This window comes from Panthera leo, chromosome B2 (assembly GCF_018350215.1).
Source record: "Panthera leo isolate Ple1 chromosome B2, P.leo_Ple1_pat1.1, whole genome shotgun sequence".
Lineage (NCBI taxonomy): Eukaryota > Metazoa > Chordata > Mammalia > Carnivora > Felidae > Panthera > Panthera leo.
This window is the reverse complement of record NC_056683.1, coordinates 109,751,170-109,773,857: the sequence shown is the minus strand read 5'-3', so window position 1 is coordinate 109,773,857 and position 22,688 is coordinate 109,751,170. Positions and strand designations below refer to the sequence as shown.

The 22,688-nt window shown below is 35.2% G+C and overlaps 1 protein-coding gene across 1 annotated transcript in view; it reads left to right on the top strand.

The window, feature by feature from the left end:
• SERINC1 (serine incorporator 1) overlaps positions 1-22,688 on the top strand; it is a 35,449-nt gene that overhangs the window by 6,538 nt on the left and 6,223 nt on the right. Inside the window, exons 2-5 of the mRNA XM_042939731.1 lie at positions 10,305-10,466; positions 13,530-13,699; positions 21,960-22,039; positions 22,272-22,409. Of these exons, the coding sequence (XP_042795665.1) occupies positions 10,305-10,466; positions 13,530-13,699; positions 21,960-22,039; positions 22,272-22,409 (550 nt within the window). The remainder of the gene's footprint in view (positions 1-10,304; positions 10,467-13,529; positions 13,700-21,959; positions 22,040-22,271; positions 22,410-22,688) is intronic.

Below are 22,688 nucleotides of genomic sequence, written 5' to 3'. Positions count from 1 at the left end.
ATACTGGTTGGTTCCAAGTTTGGGCAGTTATGAATAAAGTTACTATAAACATTCATGTGCAGGTTTTTGTGTGGACATGAGTTTTTCTTGGTATTTAACTGGATTGTATGGTAAGCATATGTTTCGTTTTATAATCTGTCAAACTGTCTCCAAAGTGGTTATACCATTTTGCATTCCTACCAGCAGTGTATGAGAGTAACTATTGATCCATATCCTCATCAGCATTTGGTGTTATCTGTGTTCTGGATTTGGCCTTCCTAATAGATAGGTAGTAGTATCTTGTTTTAATATGCATTTACCATATGCATATGAAATGTGATGTGGAACACCTTTGCATATGCTGATTTTCCATTTGTATTATCTGATTTGGTGAGGTGTCTGTTGACCCATTTGTTTTCTTATTGTTGCGTTTTAAGAGTTCTTTGTATGTTTTGGATAATACTCCTTTAAGATCAGGTATGTCTTTTGCAAAGTTTCACACAGTTGGCCTGTTTTTTCATTCTCTTGACACTGACTTTTGCAGAGCAGAATTAAAAAAAAAAATTTTTTTTAATGTTTATTTTTGAGAGTAAGCATGAGCGGGCTTGGGGCAGAGAGAGAGGGAGACAGGATCCAAAATGAGCTCAGTGCTGACAGCAGAGAGCCCGATGGCTGGACTTGAACTCAAGAACCTTGAAACCATGATCTGAGCTGAAGTCGGATACTTAACTGACTGAGCCAGCCAGGCGTACCTACTGAGCAGAATTGTTTGAATTTTAATGAAGACCAGCTTAACAGTTCTGTTGTTTTTTTTTTCTGTGGATCATGCCTTTGGTGTTCTCTGAAAAAGTCATCACCACACCCATGGTCATTTGGATTTTTTCCTATATTATAGGAGTTTTATAGTTTCATGGTTTGTATTTAGATTTACGACCCATTTTGAGTTAATTTTGGGGAATGCTGTGAGATGTGTGTCTAGACTGATAGATTGATTTTTTTTTTTTTTTGCATGTGGATGCCCAGTTGTTACAGCACAGTTTGTTGAAAAGATGATTTTGCTTCATTGAATAGCCTTTGCACCTTTGTCAAAGATTAGTTGATTTTATTTATATGAGGCTATTTATGTGCTTGCTAGTCTGTACCTTTGTCCCTTTTTTTGACAATACTATACTGGCTTGATTACTATTGTCACTTTATAATAAGTTTGAAGTTTGGTAGTTTCAGTCCTTCACCTTTGTTCTTCGTCGGTGTTTTGTTGGGTAGTCTGGGTCTTGTGTTTCTATGAACTTAGAATCAGTTTGTCAGTATTTACACGATAACTTGCTGGGTGTTTGATTGGAATTGCATTGAATCTATAGATCAAGTTTGAGGAATTGATATCCTGACAATGTTGAGTCTTCCTAATCCATGAACATGGAATGTCTGTTCATTTATTTAGTTCTTTTTTTTGCTTATCAGAATTTTGTGTTTTTTTCTATTGATCCTGTATGTAGTGTGTTAGATTTATACCTAAGTATTTTGGCAGTTTTAATTTGGGGGATGCTAATGTAAATGGTAACGTATTTTTAATTTCAAGTTTCACTTTTTCATTGGGGGATATATAGGGAAGTGATTGACTTTAGTATACAAACCTTGTATCCTTCAACCCTGCTATAATTGTTTATTAGTTCTAAGATTTTTGTGGGGTTTTTTTTGGTCAATTCTTTTGAATTTTCTACATAGATGATAATGTCATCTGTGAAGAAAGCTAATTTTATTTCTTCCTTCCCAGTGTGTTTACCTTTTATTTCCTTTGTGGGGTGTGTTTTTTTTGTTTTGTTTTTTTTGTTTTTTTTTTTTTTGTGTTAATTGCATTAGCTAGAACTTCCAGTAGTGTTGAAATGGAATGGTAAGAGGAAACATCCTTGGTTTGTACCTGATATTAATGGGAAGGTTTCAATTTTCTTACCATTAAATATGATAACTATAGGTGTTTTGTTGATTTTATTTATCAAGTTGGGGGGAGTTCCCCTCTATTCCTACTTTATGAGAAATTTTAGCATGAATGAGTGTTGGATTTTGTGAAATAGATTTTCTGCATCTGTTGTGACCCATCTTTTTTAGCCAGTTGATGTGATGGATTACATTAATTGATTTTTGAATGTTGAACCATTCTTGCATACCTGGGATAAACCCCACTTGGTTGTGATCATACATTGTTGGATTTGATACGCATGTATTTTGTTGAAGATCTGCGTTCATGAGAGATGCTGATATAGTTTTTATTTTTTATTATATCTTTGTCCTGTTTTGTTGGTAGAGTGATGCTGGTCTCATACAATGAGTTAGGCAGTGTTCCTCTGCCTGTCCTCTGAAAGAGATTTCAGAGAACTGGTGTTTTTTTGTTTTGTTTTTTTTCTTTTAAGTGTTTGGTAGAGGTCACCAGTGAATCTGGGTCCAGTGCTTTCTGTTTTGGAAGGTTATCAGTTGTTTGTGTTTTTTTTGTTTTTTTGTTTTTTTGTTTGTGTTTTTTTTTTTGTTTCTTTGTTTTTTTGTTTGTGTTTTTTTTGTTTTTTTAAGTTTTTTTGTTTTTTTGAGAGAGTGAGTGGGGGAGGGGCAGAGAGACAGAGGGAGACAGAGAATACCAACCAGGCTCCACACTGTCAGCACAGAGCCCGATGTGGGGGTGGGGGGGGTGGCTCAAACTCATGAACTGTGAGATCACGACCCAAGCTGAAACCAAGAGTCGGACATTTAACTGACTGAGCCACACAGGCGCCTCAGAAGTTATTAAATTATTGGTTCAGTTTCTTTAACAGGTATTGAATTATGCAGATTGTCTCTTGTGAATTTTCGAATCTTGTGTCTTTCAAGGAATTGGTTCATTTCATCTAGGTTATCAAATTTGTGGACAGTGTAGCTGTTGATTGCATTCTTTTATCCTTTTGATGAGTAGGGGATTTAAAGTGATGCCCTCTCCTTCATTTTTGATGTTAGTAATGATGTTCTCTCTTTTTGTTAGCCATCAGCATGTATATACACATGAGGTGCATATGTATGCATACATAATTGAATACAGTGTTCTTAAGATTTTTTAACAAACTCTTATCTGTTAGGTCAATTAAGAATAAGATGAAGAGGGGCACCTGGGTGGCTCAGTCGGTTGAGCGTCCGACTTCAGCTCAGGTCACGATCTCGAGGTCCGTGAGTTCCAGCCCCATGTCGGGCTCTGGGCTGATGGCTCGGAGCCTGGAGCCTGCCTCCGATTCTGTGTCTCCCTCTCTCTCTGCCCCTCCCCCGTTCAAGCTCTGTCTCTCTCTGTCTCAAAAATAAATAAACATAAAAAAAATTAAAAAAAAATAAAGAGATTTTTATGTTTGATGTTCTTATTTAGACTCTTGACTTATATTAATTTTCTTGTCTCTAAAGGACTTCCTTAAACATTTCTTGCAAGGCAGGTCTACAATTTGACAACAAATTCCCTCAATCTTTGAGAAAGTCTTTATTTCTACTTCACCTTTGAAGGATAATTGACAGAGTATAGAACCCTCACTTGGTTTTTTGTTTTTTTTTCTCAACACTTCAGATATTTCCACTACACTTTTTCTTGTATACATGGTTTCTGAGAAGTGGATATAATCTTCTCTTTGTTCTTCTATAAATAAGTTGTTATTTTTCTTCAGCTTCTTTCAAGATTTTTTTCCTTATATTTTCTTTATCTTTTATTTTTTGAGTTTGGAAGTGATGTGTCTAGGTGTAGGTTTTTAATTTTTGGTTTGTGGATTTTGTTTGTTTTGGTTTTTAGTATATGCTTCTGACATTAAGTTGGGAAAATTGTCATTGTTTTTTCAAATATTTCTTCTGTTTCTTTTCTTTTTTTTTTGCTATTTTCAATATATTACCCCTTTTTAATTGTCCTGCAGTCCTTGGTTATTCTGTTCTGTTTTATTCAATCTCTGCTGTCTTTTCAGTTTGAGAGGAGATGTCCTCAAGCTAAGAAATTAAATTTCTCTGTCTTGTCCTAGACTGTTAATAAGCTTATCAAAGGCAGTTTTTCTTTCTGTTACATTTTTTGATCCCTATCATTTTTTCTTGGTTCTTAGGTTTCTTATCTCTCAGTTTATATTGCACATGTGTTGTTACATGCTGTTTATTCATCATAACCTTTAACATATTCAGTCCTAGTTATTCTAAATTTCTAGTTTGGTAATTCCAGCATCCCTACCATGTCTGCTTTTGATGTTTCCTCTGACTCCTTAAATTATGTTTGTTTTTTACCTTTTGCTGTGCTTTGTAACTTTTTCTTTATAGTGGGACATGCTGTACTGGGTAAAAGGGACTGCTGTAAATAGGCTTTGGTCATGTTGTGGTGAGGTCTTGGGGAAAGAAGAGTGTTCCACAGCCCAAAGTAAAGTGTTCCACAGCCCTATGATTAGGTCATAGCCCTTTAGTGAGCCTGTGTCTGGACTGTGAACTTCTCAAGTGTTTCCTAGGCTTTTTCTTCCTCCTAGGTGGGAGAAGATGGCAAACGAGGGCTGGCGTTGAGTATTTCCCTTCCATGTTATTTTGGCTCTGATAATACACCCCTTCCCCCCCACCCCCTCCCCACCCCCCTCCTCAACAGGTTAGGCTCTGGTTAACCAGTTTCTCCTTAGGGCAGGCATTGTTAAGAACATGTGTTCTGGGTATATTTTTAAATGGTTGCTTTTTCCTTCTGCAGGAAGCATGAGGGAATTTCCACAGTAAGTTTCAGCAATTCTTCAGTTACAGTTTAGGTTGCCCTACTTGGGCCTTGGTTCCTAAGTTGGTTTCCACTTGTGATTTTCTACTTTGGTAAGTTGTGGCTCCCTGTATTTGTCTATCTGTTTCCAATCTTGGGGACAGTGATTTTCTCACCTGTCTTATGGATCCTGGAAGAGTTCTTGATATTATACTCTGTTTATCTTTTTACTGGTGAGGAGAAAGTGGTGCTTCCAAGCTTCTTAAATGGGGAAAAAAGATACTAGAAGTCTTCATTTGCTTTTTATATTTTTGATTTTGAATTGACAAGATGTTAAGAATTTGTATTCATGAAGGATGTTGCTCTCTTCTTTATAATGTCTTTGGATTTAGTGTCAGTAATTCTGGCCCACTAGAAAAGAGTTGTGAAGTGTTTTGCCTCCAGTTTTCTAGAATAGTTTGTGTAGAATTCATGATTTATTCCTTAAATGCTTAATAGAACTCACTGGTGAAACCATCTTTGCATGGGAAAGTTTTTAACTTAAAAATTTAACTTTTTAAAATAGTTACAGGACCATTGATTGTGTGTGTGTGTATATACATACATATATATATATATACATATATATATATACATATATATGTATGTATATGTATATATATATATGTATACATATATATATATGTATGTATATGTAAATCTCATTGAATGATTTCTGACAATGTGGGTTTTTCAGTTTGTCCACTTTATCTAAGATACTGAATAAAATTGCTCATACTTTTCCCTTATAATTTTTTAATGCTCCTAGGATCTGTATTTGTATCTTCACACATTTCCAGTATTCATGATTTTTGTGTGATTACTTTTGCTCTTTTGTATCTTCATCAGTCTGTTTCTCAGTCATAACAGTCTTCTAAAATTGATTTTAGATTTTAGATTTCACTGATTTTCTTGTTCTGCTTTTTACTTCCCTGATTTCTCTCTATATTAGTTTCTTTTTTTATTTTGTGCTTGTTTATTTGATTGTTTTAGGTAGAAGCTCAGATCACTGATTTGAAATCTTTATTTTTGTCTAATGTCATTTAGTACTAAATTTCCTTTGAACGTTGCTTTAGAGCATTCCATGAATGTATTGTGTTATTTTCATTTTATTTAATTTCCTTTTGATATCTTTTGTCTGTGAATTATTTAGAAGTGTGTTATTTAGGGGCCACCTGGGAGGCTCAGTCGGTTAAGTGTCTGATTTCGGCTCAGGTCATGATCTCATGGTTCATGGGTTCAAGCCCCGAGTCGGGTTCTCTGCTGACAGCTTGGAGGTCAGAGCCTGGAGCCTGCTTTGGATTGTATGTCTCCCTCTCACTTTTCCCCTCCTCTCATCTCAGAAATAAATAAACATTTAAAAGAAATTTTTTAAAAACGTGTCATTTAGTTTCCAGATATTTTTTGTTACTGACTTCTAACTTAGTTACACTGTGGGCCTAGAATACATGTTTGTTGCATGATTTGAAGCATTCTATGTTTATTGCAATTTGAGATTTGTTTTATGGCCAAGAATATGGTCTGTTTTGGTTGTGTTCTGTGTACTCTGGAAAACAATTTGTGCTGTGCCCTGGTTAGATTGAGTATTCCCTAAATGTCATTTAGGCACAGTTAATTGATAATCTTGTACAAGTTTTTATATCCTTATTGATTTTTGTTCTGCTAAATGAGAGAACATAAATGTGAATTTGTTATTCTTTTCAGTTTTATTATTTTTCCGTTCATGTATTTTGAAGTTCTCTTACTAAGTGTAGAACAATAGGATTGTAGGTTTACTCTGTGAACATCCCATTACCATAATGAAGTGTCCCTCATTAACCCTGGTAAGATTCTTTGCTCTGAAATCTGTTGTGTCTGGTACTACTATGGCATGGTATTTATTTATTTTTCTTTCATAAATAACCTGTTTGCATTTTTATATTTAAGTAGGTTTCTTGTAGAAGAGCTAGAGTTGGATCACAGTATTTATCCAGTGTGATAGTCTTTGCCTTTTTAAGTAGGAATGTTTTTGCCACTTACATTTAGTGTGATTGTGGATTATGTTTGGGCTTAAATAAACCATCTTTCTATTTTGTTTGTTTTGTCTTGTCTATTATCCCTTTTCTGTAGGTTTGTTTTTTTTTTTTTTTTTTTTGCGCCATATTTTGTACTTACTAGCCATCACTTTTAGCATTCTGTTTTATTTCCATTGGCTTACTAGCCCTACTTCTTTGTCTTGGTTTTTTAGAGGTTACTTTAGGGTTTATAGTGTTTATTTTCAACTTACTACAATCTTCCTTTATTTCCAATTTAAGAACCTTATAGTGGTATAGTTCAGTGTCTCCTCTTGCATACTGCTTGTAATCCTCATACATTTGACTTCCACCTTTGTTATATACCCCACAATACATTGCTGATATTTCTGTTTTAAAAGGATAATTATGCTTTAAAGTAATTTTTTTATATAAGAAAGGTACATTTGCCATTTTCATTGTTCTTCATTCCTTTTGTTGTATAGATTTTTTTTTTTTTTTTTTTTTTTGGTATCTATATAGATAAGCTGTCTAGTATAATTTTCCTTCTGCTTGAAGGAGTTCCTTCAACATTTCTAGTAGTTTAGGTCTGCTAATTTTGGATTCTTTTGTCTTTGTCTGAAAGTGGTTTTATTTTACATTAATTTTTGAAAGAGACTTTTAGACAGTATAAAATTTTATCACTCAAGGTTTTTTAAAGTACTTTTGCACAATTCTTTTTACTAGAATTGAGATCTTTGTTTCTATATAATATGGCTTAATTTTTCTGCCTGCTTTTTAAAGATTTTTTGTTTATGGTTTGAACAGTTTGATTATGATATGAGTTAGTGTGGTTTCCATCGTGTTTGTTTTCCTATAATTTTTTTTTTTATTTGAGAGAGAGCACATGTGAGTGGGGAGGGGCAGAAAGAGAGGGAGAAAATTCCAAGCAGGCTCCACGCTGTCCGCACACAGCCCCATGTGGGGCTTGATCCCACAGACCATGAAGTCATGACATGAGCCGAATAAAGAACCACCCAAAGCGCCCCTATTTTTCTAGAATTTCATTAAGCTTCTTGGATCTGTGCATTTATAATCTTGATTCAATTTGGGAGCATTTTGACAATTATTTCAGAAGTTTCACTTCTCCTTCAAAAACTCTAATTTCACTTACATTAGACTGCCTGAAGCTATCTTACAATGCTCTGTTCATTTTTATCCTAGTGTTTTGTCTCATTTCTTCTGTGTCCAGATTTGTTCATCTTTTTTGCAGTGTCTTAGTATTTTTTGGTTTGGTTACTTTATTTTTCATTTCTACGAGTTTGGTATAGATCTTTTAAATTATCTTTCATGTCTCTTCTTAACATGTTTTTTTCACTCTTGAGCATATGAAATATAATTAAAATAATATCTTTATGCTGTTATTTATAATTCAGCCATCTTTGTTATTTCCAGGTTGATTTTGATTGTTTTTTCTCATTAAAGACTGTATTTTCCTGCTTTCTTGCATAGCTATCAACTTTTTATTAGATGTCAGACATTGTAAATTTTACCTTGATGGAGGTGGACATACTTGTATTCTAAAACGAAAATATTTTTGGGTTTTGTTCTTGGACGTAGTTGAGTTACTTGAAGAAAATTTTTCTTAATGTTTTCTTTATACTTTGTTAAGTGAGACTGGAGCAGCTTTTAGTCTTATGGCTGATTTTTTTGTTTTGTTTTGTTTTGTTTTCTCCCTTCTAAGTAAAAGCCTGTATAACTTAGTGTCTCCTGCATTACAAGGTTTTCCACTGTGGCTAGTGGGAATACCAACTCTTCTCCTTTAGTAATTTATTTAAATAAATGCACTGATCAGTACTCTACTACAGATTCAAGTTGAAGCCTCTACAGATTTCAAGAGCTCACTCTGTAGCTTTCTTCTCTTCATGATTCTGCTCTATAAACTCAACTTCAACTCTGTTCCAGCTCCCAACTCAGTCTCCTCAGTTCAGGTGGACTGCTAGCCTCTGCTTGGATTCCCCTCCCTTCACTAGAAGCTCTCCCGGGCAGAAAGATAGGTTAATCATGGAGCTCACATTGTTTCCTGTCAGGAATTACTGTCCTGCATTGCCTGTTGTTCATTGTCTGAAAACCATTGTTTTAATTTTTTCCGTTAAGGCAGTAGGGTAAAGTCTAGTCATTGTTGACTCCATTTTTATCTAAGTTTATAGTAGTTAACTCAAGCTTTTTTCTGTTAGTAATTTAATTTTCAGGTGTGTCTGTTTTGTTCCTTGACAGTTAATTATTCTTTAAGTTTTATTTTCTCTTATTTCTTTGCTTAACTCTGCAAGCTCCTTTTTATCTTATTTTGTTCTTTTCCCGTTTAATTTTTGAGTTCTTTTTATTTGCTTTTTATTCTTTTATTGTTCAGGTGAAGCACTTGTACAGAATTTCTTTTTCTTACTGAGTTTTGTTTCAGACTGAATTCTTAAAATGTCTTCTCACCACCACCCCTTTTTTCCCTTCCCCCTGAGGGATGTGCTTATTTATTTATTTTTATTTTTTGTTAGAGTATGTTTGCATAGTTAACGATGATTTTTACTTGTCTTACTTAAGCTTACTATAAATGGCTTTGTTCCTACCTTATATTGGTTGCTCTAGTGTGTCTTGATTTCTACCATACTCCCTTCCCATGGTTTCTGAGACATTTCCCCTAGAGCTGTGGCTGTCAGTCTGGAATATCATAGTCTGTCCAACTTCCTGAAGTCTGATAGTATGGTGGAGCTAGCCTAGGTTATGGTGAGTGAGTTCTTATGAGCATACTTACACTTTCCTCTTATGAAATACTGGTAAATACCCTTACCAATGTTCCTCTGGGGTATATAACTAGTTTAGGTGGAGTTCCACTGGAGAAAGTTAGCCTGAGTTTTCATTGTTTTCACTATCACCACTTCCTTTCCAGAAGAGGGAAAAGATAAGGATGCCAGTTCACTTCTTTTTCTCTTCTGGGGTATTTGAGAGGCCTCAGGATTTTGTGAATTCACCAATATATCTGTGGGCTAAAAGATGGGAGCCAGAGATGGGCATGTAATCATGAATATTTTGTTTTTGTTAAATTCTTTTCTGCTGATTTTTTTCCCCTTGTTTTTTTTAACTCATTTATTTTGATTGATTTGGAGGTCAAACACTTAAAAATTTTTTTTAAGTTTGTTTATTTATTTATTTATTTTGAGAGTGAGAGCCTGTAAACAGGGGAGGGGCAGGAAGGAAGGAGAGAGTTGAGAACCCAAGCAGGCCCTGCACTGACAGCATGGAGCCCAGTGCGGTGCTCTAACTCACTAACTGAGATCATGATCTGAGCCAAAATCAAGAGTTGGACACTTAACCAACTGAGCCATCCAGTCTCCCGAGGTCAAGCACTTTTATGTTTTGACTTGGGTCTAACTTTACACAGAAATGACTGAGTTTTATAGTTATGGATAATTATATGTGACCCAAATCCTTTTGTTCTTTGGTAATCACTTTAACTTCAGTCTTTTTCTCTTTTGAGTGGATGGAACATAAATTTTCACTGTATCATTTTAAACTGTACTGATTTTTAATATTATTTTTCCCAGATACCGTGTCTATGTGGCAGTGCCCCTTGTTTGCTGTGTCGATGCTGTCCTAGTGGAAACAACTCTACTGTAACTAGATTGATCTATGCACTTTTCTTGCTTGTTGGAGTGTGTGTAGCTTGTGTAATGTTGATACCAGGAATGGAAGAACAACTGAACAAGGTTAGTTTTTTTGTTTGTTTAATTGATTAACTGAACCTATAGTATGTGTATGTGTAAACTGATTTTCATGTTCAAAACAGAATAATGTACAAAGTAAGATAATGTGTAATTCCCAATTTTAGCAATCTTCATAGTCTTTTAGGAAAGACAGACAATACAAGACAGATTAAGGTCTGTGATGGTGGTATAGAAAATGTGCTGTGGTAATAAGGAGAAGTAAGTAATTATAACCAGTTAAATGTCAGAACTCAGTGGGTGTCATGGAAAAAGGGACATTCTAAGAAAGAGTAGAACTTCTCTATGCAGAGACTGAAAAATAGGAAGCAGAATGGGGATAAAGAGCTTGTTGCGCAGAATATGTATGCTTTAGGCAGATTGATAATTAGAAGTTAGGCAGTTAAATGTGGAGGCTTTTTCAATGGTATAATCAAGAACTATATAGAGAGCCAGTGATAGTTTTTCTGAATACAGAATTAACTGAATTGGGATTTAAATACTGGCAGAGGTAGAGTCATACATAATATTCAGGTTCTGATTCTGGACAACTAGGAGGAAACTGTTATTGTTAACCTAGGAAAAAAAATAAAAAGTGTACTTAAAAAATTTTTTTTTCAGGAACTCAGGTTGTGAAAGGAGATGAGGAAAATACAATTATTTAATTTGTAAAACACTGACTTGTTACTGTACTACATACATGAGTGAGAGTGTGTGTTTGTGTATCACGTGGGAAGTAGAAAACATTGTGTGTAACAAAAAAGAAATAGCTAGAGGTGTTTTGGGAATAGAGATGAAAGTTAAAACCATGGTAGCATATGCTGAAGACCATTCAAAGGGAGCAGACTAACTTTGACAAAAGCTCTTAGTGAGAGGGGTTGGTTAGAGAAAAGGGAACCTCAGAAGGAACAATGAAAAAAGGTGAACCAAGTGTATGCCCTGTTGTATAGGCCTGAGGAGGAAAGTATTTGACACCCAGTCCATGATTAGTGTCTTGAAAAAGCAATTTCTTCAGAGTGCTGGGATCAGAGTAGTGAGAGGAGAATTGTAAAGCCATGAGGAAATGTGTCTAATAGGTATAAACTGCTGATTCGAGGAGTTTTCTAATAAAGGTGGCAGTCTCAGAGGTCAGCTGAGTTAAGGAAAGGATTTTTAGGATGAGAATTATTCGTATTTTGAGATGAGTCAGCGATAGGAGATCTAATCTGTATGAGAGATAAGGTGATCCAGAGAAGGTTTAGAGGTTAGCTTTCCACCAAGACAAGATGAGTGACCATGCAGAATTTGAGGTTGAGAGAAAGTATGGCAGATGACCTCCATTTTAAAGCATAGTGTCTGCTTGAGGCTGGCATTTGGGTAAGGAAAGATGGTGAAGGTTTGGGAAATGAAATTATTATGATTATGAAAGTAACTAGCATTGTACATGGTAGATGTGGATGACCAGTTAATGTTACTCAAGTCCTGGGTATAAGCAAAAGACATATCTGTATGATTTTGTCATAGATCCAGTTGACTGTGGTTATAAATAGTTTAGTTGGTGGATGTTAATACTTAATACCAGATATTTTTCCTTCTCTGCTTTATGAAGGTCATCAAAGATTTGCATTTTCTGGAGTGCTTTGTGATATGTAGGGCCATGTCTCTAGTACTGATCAGTGAGTGGTGAGTAGAAGAAATACACCTTGGCCTCTACTTACTGATTTCCTTTTTTTTTTTTTTTTTTCTTGTCAACATGTACCTCATTTGAAATGGTGGCTTCTTCAACAGCCTGGGCTCCTGAAGTGACTACCATGACCATTTATGTGCATGTACATTTATGTACATGAGCAAGAACTATAACTTTGCTGTTTTAAGCCAGTGATATTTGGGGGTTGTTACTGAACCTTCTTAACCTAATATAGGTGGTTGAATTCATTTAATTATGGGAATTTGCCAGGTGGTGTCCTGTATAAGGGAATGGGATAATTAGCCTAGTTGAGTACATGTTGCAAGTGACTGTTGGTAAGTATATATTGCCATAAGGCTCAAACTGGGTTAGCAAGGTGAGATTTAAGTGGCACCAAGAAAGGGCTTACAGATTGTGTAGAAACTAGCAAAAGGAAGTAGTGCTTCCATTAGCTTAAATATAATTTTAAGTTCTTGGTTTTAAAGGCACAAATTAACAGTTATATTTTGGCATATTGGTTTGCTTTAACATTTTCCAGAGGGAATAATTCATTCTCATACATATGAATAGTGCATGTAGTTCTGAGAACTCCCATTTATTTCACTTAAGATTTTTTTTGTATTCTGATTCCAGTGTGACTTTGAAATGGCCATTAGTCTTTCACAATTCTAAGTTACAAAGTAAAATCAGTGCCAGCTATTATACTGTTAATGCAAATCCATTTGTTATCAGAAATAATACTTGTAGAATAAGAGACCAAAACTCAACATGTATTTAGGTCTCATTGGCTTTGAGAAGCTATCAATGTTCTCTTCAGTATTTAGGAACTAACTTAGTTACTCTGTAATTGCCTTCAGCTTTTATTGATTGTATTCTTCTCTTACTGGTGTAATTCAATATATCACAGGAGAATGCAAGATTTTTTTGTTTGTTTTTAACATTTATTTATTTTTGAGAGAGGGAACGAGCGAATAGGGAAGAGGTGGAGAGAGAAGGAGACACAGAATCCGAAGCAGGCTCCAGGCTCCAAGCTGTCAGCACAGAGCCTGACACGGGGCTCGAACCCACAGATGGCAAGATCATGACCTGAGCTGAAGTCAGACGCTTAACCGACTGAGCCACCCAGGCGCCCCTGGGGGAATGCAAGTTTTAGAAAATTTAGAATAAGTCTGCAAGTCAGAATAAGCATCCAATGTAGGATTGGCATTCATAGTTTATCTTGGGCTTATATAAAGTAAAAACGGTTAAATGTCTACTGATGAAAATTTTCCAGATTTAACCTTGATTACATATTCAGCATAAACTGTCAAGCAAACTTCAGTTTTTTAAACCTTAAACTATTTGATTACATAGAGTTTTCATTTTTACTTAAAATTCTAGATCATAAACTCTTGTTTTTCTAGATTCCTGGATTTTGTGAAAATGAGAAAGGCATTGTTCCTTGTAATATTCTGGTTGGCTATAAAGCTGTGTACCGTCTGTGCTTTGGTTTGGCTATGTTCTATCTTCTCCTCTCTCTGCTAATGATCAAAGTGAAGAGCAGCAGTGATCCTAGAGCTGCAGTGCATAATGGGTACGTTTTTCAATAATAATGTGAAAATCTGTGCAGTCTCAGTACTTTTGAATCTGTCTAAAGAAACTGTAAAATAAATTACACAACTTGCAGAATTATTTTGTTATTCATGAATGACCAGGTAAGAATATCTTCTGGTCTCTACTAGAGAATGTCAGACTTTAGAAATACTAATATTAAATAGTAGCCTTGGGTTGTTTATTGGTATAATCTTTGATGCAGGTTGCTTTATAGTTTCATTATAAAAAGAGGATCTATATCTGTTATTAATAAGGAGGAACTTACTCCTACTTCTGCTTTAACCTTTTGGTAGACCAGTCTTACTACGTGAAACTGAACTTAGTTCCCTAGACCTACAGTGCAACCAAAATGAAAAACTTTTATCCTAAATAGGGTGATTGATTGTTTAAATGATTGGTTATACTAGACCATCCAGAAAGGAACTTCAGGATGCTTTTATTAATCTCCCTTAATGTAGAGCATCGCTTCTGGTACTTAATTTGAATGTTTTTAATTTTATCTGTCCTTTTCTGTCCATAAGTTAAAAAAAAAACCTTTTTTTGAGTATCTGTTGTTCTTTATTAACATATGCTACCAAAAACAGGAAGGATGAGCAAGTGTAATATAAATATTAATGAAAAAATGTGCTGTGACAGGTTGAATTATTTTATTTTGTCCTTGTAGTTATTGGTATTTATTTGCACTCCTACCACTATATTTATTTAATGTGTTTTTAAACACTTCTCAAAATGTATCTCAGAATGGCTGTGACAACCATTTCCTGAGATAATACTCTTGTCAAAGTAGCATGCACATAGCACTCTTAGAATCATCTTTGTTACACGTGTTTCTTTTTGAGATAAAGTTGACTTCTAACATTGTATAGGTTTAGCCTATACAAAGTGTTGATTTCATACATTTGTATATTGCATTATGATTACCTTTGTAGGTTAGCCAGGACTTCAGTCATGTCACATTATTTCTTTTGATGAGAACAGTTAGCAACATTGAAGTCTGTAATGCAGTATTGCTACTTACAGTCACTGTGCTGTGCATTCCATCTCCAGGACTTATTTAGTGTTTGCAGGTTTGTTCCCCTTAATGGCCTCTCCCAATTCCCACCCACACACATACACCCCATACCCTGGTAACCACCATTCTGTTCTGTTTTTTACAAGTTCGGTTTTTTTCAGATTCCACATATGAGTAAGTGATACCATACAGTATTTGTCTTTCCTTGTCTGGCTTATCTCACTTAGCATAATGCCTTCAAGCTTCATATATGTTGTTGCAGATGATGGGATTTGCTTTTTTTCTCAGGGCTATATAATATTCCATTGTATATCTATACCACTGTTTCTTCATTCATTGACAAGCACTTAAGTTTTCATATCTTGCCTATTGTGAATAAAGCTGCAGTAGTAACCATGGGAGTGCAGGTATCTTTTTGGTATCCTGTTTTTACGTCCTTTGAATGTATAACTAGAAAGGAATTGCTGGATCTTATGGTAGTTTCTATTTTTAATTTTTTGAGGAAACTTTATACTCCTGTTCATAGTGGCTGAACTAGTTTACATTCCCACCAACAGTGCTCAAGGTTCCCTTTCACCACATCGTTCTCGACACTTATTTCTTGTCTTGATGATGATACCCCTTTCATCCTAACAGGTGTGAGGTGCTATCTCATAAATGTAAACATAAATGTTTACATAATGTAAACATAAATGTTTACATAAATGTTTTGATTACCTTTCCCAGATGATTAGTGATACTGAGCACCTTCTTATACACCTGTTAGCCATTTGTCGTCTTTGGAAAATCTGAGTTCCTCTGCCCATTTTTTAATTGGGTTGTTTTTCGTTATTGAGTTGTGTGAGTTTTTTTTATATATGTTGGATACTCACTCCTTATCCAGGATATGGTTTGCACATATATTCTGTTTTGTAGGTTGCCTTTTTGTTGATTTTTTGCTGTGCAGAGGAAGATTTTTAGTTTGTAGTCCCACTTGTTTGATTTTACTTCTGTTGCTTATGCTTCTTGTATCTTATCATCTAAAAACTCATTGCCAAGACCAGTGTTAAGGGGTTTCTTCCCTATTTTAATCTTCCTAGTATCAGAATCTTCCTAGTATGTTCTACAATGTCAGGTCTTAATATTTCATTCTTTTTTTTTTTTTTTTTTTTTTTTTTTTTTTATAATGTTTATTTTTGAGAGAGAGACAGAGTGTGAGCAGGGCAGGTACAGAGAGGGAGAAAGAATCTGAAGGAGGCTCCAGGCTCTGAGCTGTCAGCACAGAGCCCCGTGCAGAGCTCAAACTCACGGATCACGAGATCATGACCTGAGCCGAAGTCGGACAATTAACTGACTGAGCCACCCAGGCACTCCAATATTTCATTCTTTAATCCATTTCTAGTTTAATTTTTGTGAGTTGTGTAAGATACAGGTCCAGGTTCATTTTTCTGCATGTGGTTATACAGTTTTCCCATAAAAGAAACTGTCCTTTCTCCATTGATTTTGACGTCTTCATCAAATAGTAGTTGATCACACGTGCAAGGATTTATTTCTAGGCTCTCTGTTATATTCCATTGGCCTATGTGTCTTTTTATGCCAGTAACATACTATTTTGAGTACTGTAATTTTGTGGTACAGTTTAAAATCTGTACCTGTGATATTTCTAACTTTGTTTCACATGATTATTCTGGCCATTTTGGGGTCTTTTTGTGATTTTGTACAAAATTTAGGATTTTTTTTCCTATTTCTGAGAAAAATGCCATTGGAACTTTCATAAGGATTGTATTGAATCCATAGGTGGCCTTGAGTAGTGCAAACATTTTAACAATGTTCTTCAGATCCATAAACATGAATATCTTTCTCTTTTATTGTGTCTTCATTTTCTTTCATCAAAGTCTTATAGTTTTCGTTGCATAGATCTTATACTTCTTTGGCTAGATTTATTCCTAAGCATTTTATTATTTTTAATGCCATTATGAATAGGATAGTTTTCTTTACTTTTCAGGTATTTTGTTGTTAATGTATCAAAATGTAACTGATTTCTGTGTGTTGATTTTGTATTCTGCAACTTTACTGAATTTGTTGATTCATTCCAACAGGGTTTTTGGTTGAGTGTTTAGGATTTTCTACATATGAGATCATACCATCTACAAATAAAGACAATTTTATTTTTTCCTTCCCAGTTTGGCTGCTTTTTATTTCTTTGTTTTACCTAATTGCTCTAGGTAGAATTTCTAGTACTATGTTGAATAAGAGTGGTGAGAGTTAGCACCCTTGCTTGTTGCTAAATGTAGAGGAAAGGTTTTCTTGGTTGAGTATGATGTTATCTGTGGATCTATTGTTTATGACCTTTATTTGTTGAGGTATGTTTCTTTGTAGCCCAATTTGTTGAGGGTTTTCAGCTTGAAAGGATGTTTTTCATATTTTGTGAAATGCTTTTCTGCATCTACTGAGATTGTCATATGATTTTTATTTTTCATTCAGTTATCACATTTGTTAGTTTGCATATATTGAACCATCCTTGCATCCCAAGGATAAATTCCATTTGCTCATGGTGCTACAGACCTTCTAATGTATGGTCGGATTTGGTTTGCTAACATTTTGTTGAGAATTTTTGCATCTGTATTCATCAGGGAAGTTAGCCCATAGTTTTCTTGTAGTGTCCTTTCCTAGCTTTGGCATCAGGGTAATGCTGGCCTGGTAAAATTAATTTGGAAGTATCCATTCCTCTTCAGTAATTTGGAAGAGTTTGAGAAGGATTGGCATTAATTCCTCTTTAAAAGTTTGTTAGAATTGACCAGTGAAATCCTCAGATACTGGGCTGTTCTGGGTTGGGAGGTTTTTGATTACTGATTCAGTCCCTTTACTTGCTATTGGTCTGTTCAGATTTTGTTTCTTTTTGATTCAGTCTTGGTAGGTTGTGTTTTTAAGAATTTATCCATTTCTTCTGGTTATCCAGTTTGTTGGCATGTAATTCTTTATAGCAGTCTCTTACAAACATATGTATTTATGTAGTATCAGTTGTAATGCCTCTTTTGTTTCTGATTTTGAGTATTCTCTCTTTTTTCTTAGTCTAGCTAAAGGTTTGTCAGGGGTTTTTTTGTTTTTTTTTTTTGTTTTTTGTTGTTGTTGTTTTTTCTGTTCTGTATCAGTGTTTCCACTTTGATCTTTATTTCCTTCCTTCTGCTAACTTTGGCCTTAGTTCTTTTTTATTAGTCCTTGAGGTGTACAGTTATGGTTGTTAAAGATCTGTTTTCTTAATATGTACATTTATCACTATGTACTTCCCCTCAGAACTGCTTTTGCAGTGTCTCATACATTTTATTATGTGTTTCTGTTTTCATTTGTTTTGAGGTTTTTTTTGATTTCTTCTTTGATCCCTTGGTTTCACGGGGGTGTGTTGTTTCGTTTCCACATGCTTGTAAATTTTCCAGGCTTCCTCTTGTTGATTTCTAGTTTCATGCTCTTACAGATGGAAAAGATACTTGGAATGATTTCAGTCTTCTTAAGTTTGAAAAGACTTTTGAGCCCTATCCTATGATCAGTTCACTCTGGAGAATGTTCCCTGTGCACTTGAGAATGTGTGTTCTTTTGCTGTTGGATGGAATGTTCTATGAATGTGTTAGATCCATTTGGCCTAATGTATTGTCCAAATCCAGCATTTCCTTGTGGATTTGCTGTCTAGAGGATTTATCCACTGCTGAAAGTGTGGGATAGTAAAGTCTCCTACTATTATTTTATTGTCCATTTCTGTCTTAAAATCTGTATTTGCTTAATATATTTATTCTGATATTGGGTGTGTGTGTGTGTGTGTGTGTGTGTGTGTGTGTAGTGTATATATGGTTGTTACATCTTCTTAGAGAATTGAATTGGTCCCTCTACGACATTATATAATGGCCACCTTTGTCTCTTGTTACCTTCTTTGGCTTAAAGTTTATTTTGTCTGATGTAGGTATGCTACCACTCCCACTTTCTTTTGCTTCCCAGTTGCGTGGAGTATCCTTTACTATCCCTTTATTTTGAGCCCATGAGTGTCCTTGAATCTGATGTGAATCTTGTATCCAGCATATAGTTGGGTCTTGGTTTTTTAATCCATCTAGCCAAAGCATGCCTTTTGATTGGTGAATTTAGTACATACATGTTTAGGATAATTATTGATATGTAATGCTACCTTATACAATACTCTCTGGTTGTACTGTATTTCCATTCTTTTCCCTCCATTTCTGCCTACTTTTGTAAATTGGTATTCCTGGTGGTATGCTTTGTTTCCCTTTTTATCTTTTGTGTGTCTACTCTAGGTTTTTGCTTTGTGTTTACTATGAGATTTACATAAACATCTTAGAGATAAAAGCCCATTTTAAGCTGATAGCAACATAACTTCAATTGTATACAAAAGCTCTACCCATTTACTCCTCCCTTTTATATTTTTGATGTCAGTTTACTTTTTAGATTGTATATCAATAGAGTGGCTATAGTTTTTTTAATAACTTTTTTAACATTTATAGTTAACATACCATCCTATCATAGAATTAGTTTTCTGAATCTTACTGTGCATTAGTTTTCACCAGTTTATTGTATACTTACATATGTTTTCAAGGCACTAATTAATTAGCATCTTTTCATTTAAGCTTGAACTTTCACCATTTTTTGCAAGGAAGGTATAGTGGTGGTGAATTCAGCTTTTATTTATCTGACAAAGTATTTTCATATCTGAAGAATGACTGGTAGATCGAGTATTCTTGGCTGGAAGTTTTTTTCTCTGAAAACTTAGAATGTGTCATTCCCCTCCTTCCTGGCCTGTAGCATTTCTGCTGAGAAATCCACTGATAGCTTAGTGGGAGTTCCTTTGTGGATTATGATCATTTTTTCTCTGGCTGCTTTTAGGATTATCTTCCACCTTTGACAGTTCATGTCTTAGAGAAGGTCTTTTGCATTGAGATAATAGCATAATCTATTAGAGTTGTGAACTCGGTTGTATAATATTTCCCAGGTTTGAGAAGTTCTCCGTTATTATTTCTTCAAATAAACTTTTTCCCTTCTCTCATCTCTGGAACGCTGATTATTCTAATATTTGGATACTATAGATCTCGTGGGCTTTGCTCTTTTTTATTCTTTTCTCCTCTGTTCACTCCTATTGGGTTATTTCAAAATTTTTGTTCTCCAGGTCGCTTATTCTGTCCTTGATCTACCCTGCTGCAAGTGCTATTGCAGTTTTCATTTCTTTCATCATTCTTTGGCTCCAGAATTTGATTATTTTTTTATGACTTCTGGCTCTCCTAAATTTCTTGTTTTGTTCATGTATTTTTTTCTCCTGAATTTATCTTCCTGTGTTTTCTTGTAGCTTGTTGAGTTTCCTCAAAATAGCTATTTTGATTCTTTATCCACTAGATTGCAAGATTCCATGCCTTTCAGCTTACTTGTTGGATAATTGTCTTTTGGTAATGGAATGTTTTCTTGATTTTTCATGTTTCCTGTAGTTTTGTGTTGGTTGCTTTCGCATTTGAAGTAGGAGACATCTCAAGTTTATACTGGTTGCTTTCGATGGGGTATACTCTTCTCGATCCTGTTATATATATCTGGGGTTCTCTTTGACCTCATGTTTATACACTTGCTGCACATTTCTTTTATACACTTGCACACTTCTTGCTCACTTTTGTGGAAGATCTTAAGCTTTTATGTCTTCCCTGGTTCTTACAACTCACCTTGCTGGCTACCAGAAATTTTTTGTTTTGTTTTCCAGATGATGGCACAAACTCATTTGTAGTTTCTCCCTTGCCTACAGATCATGGTGTTTTTCTCAGAGCACTCTCATTATCGCATCCTCTCTTGCTCTTGCACTCAGGAGTGCACACAAAGAGCTGGCTGCAGAGTGGGAGGTGTGGGTTTAGCACCCTGGGTGTTTAGGGTCCCACTTAGCCAGCCAGCCAGCAGAGATTCTTGGCTGAGGATCTCCCAGAGGCTTGTGAGCAGATTTCCTGCTTAAGTCCTGAGTGTAATTGGCAGAAACTGTGTTCCTGTAATTCTTTTTAATATCCACCTCTCTCTCCATCTTCTCCCTCCCCTTAGTCATGGAGTTTGTTGAGTAATCTGGGTGCTTCTGGAGAGAAATGGTTTCTCCAGAATTGTCACACAGAGTTGGGGTAGCTGGTCACTCACAGCTCTCATTTTCCCCCATGGGAGAGGTTGCTGCCAGTGTCCATACTATATTACCATGGTATAGGGGCAATGTTGGCAAAGTTCTTCCCCTCTCTGTTGCACTGAAACTCCTCTCCCTCCCACCCCAACACACACACACACACACACACACACACACACACACACACACACTCAGGCCATGTTGGAATCTTCCCACAGTAGGGCTAGACTTTTATAAATTGTTTCTCATTCATAGGTATTTGCCCATATCAGCACTCTAGGTTTTCCCCAACTGGGAAGAGCTTGGAGGGATTGGAGAAGTTTATTAATTTTGTAGCCTATACCAAAGTGTGTCTCTGCCTATTATCAAATACACAGGTGCACAAGACTCTTCCTTGGTCTTGGCATGTTTCTGGATCCCACAACGCCCATAGTAGCACTTTTGTTCATGGATGGATGCCTTATTTATTTGTTCAAAGCAGGAGAACAAAAAATAAGGACTTGCTATGTCATCACGAGGCTGATGTTCTAAAAGCTGGGTTTTTTAAAACCAGATGGAGCATTTATCATGTGTTTATAAGACCTATTCATTTGTACAGCAGACTTTATACTTTCACATCCCATTCTTTTAATTTTTTTATTCAAGTATAATTAATGTACGGTGTTAACATTAGTTTCAGGTGTACAGTATGATTTAACAATTCTAGGTATTTCTCAGCATTCATCAAGATAAGGGTACTCTTAATCCCTTTTATCTGTTTCACCCATTTGCCCTCTAGCAACCACCAGTTTGTTCTCTGTATTTAAAGTCTGGTTTTTTATTTGTCTTTTTTTGTTAGTTTGTGTTCTTTAAATTCCAGAGGAGTGAAATCATATGGTGGTTGTGGTTCTCTGACTTATTTCACTTAGCATTATATCCATTCATTATTAAAAGCAAACCTGTGAAATAGAATATTCTCATTTTCTCATAATGAATTGGTTACAAATCTATCTTAAAACTGTCCTAAACAGTCACATAAACTATTTTTTTCAGATGCTCTTAAAAAAGATTTCATAGATAAAACTCTTTATTGAGTGAATATTTATTAATAAACTATATTTCTATTTCTTTTAGATTTTGGTTCTTTAAATTTGCCGCAGCAATTGCAATTATTATTGGGGCTTTCTTCATTCCAGAAGGAACTTTTACAACTGGTAACAGTTTTTGTTTTTTCTTTTTTTAATTGTGTGATGTTGATGTTCTATAAAGAAACTTTAATAACTATTGCCTGGAACTGTAACACTACTTCTATTTTTTTTTTCCAGTTGACAAAATCAAGGCATTTGTGTAAAATATTATTTATCCTTTTGTTTATTGTGATTGTGAAAATGAAGTGATAAAAAGTGAACCGGCCACTCGTTTGTATACTTTTTTTTTTTCTTTCAGTGTGGTTTTATGTAGGCATGGCAGGTGCTTTTTGCTTCATCCTCATACAGCTAGTCTTACTTATTGATTTTGCCCATTCGTGGAATGAATCATGGGTTGAAAAAATGGAAGAAGGGAACTCAAGATGTTGGTATGCAGGTAAGCTTTTGTCTTTTATAGCACATCTTCAGGATAGTTGAACTTTGAAGATGAGAGCACATATGTAGACTACAGGGAAATCAAGATTTTTGTGAAGAGATACACTTCAGGAGTCTGTGAGTGGCACTGAATCACACTGTATCAGCAACTTACTGAGAGAACTTTTAGTGAATCAGCTCTAGGAACATACTTAAGAATCAGGAAATAAACCAAGATACCCTAAATGGCTAAAGTAGATGTTGCAAAGGCTACTGCTGGCAGTATGTACCTTTTACAGCC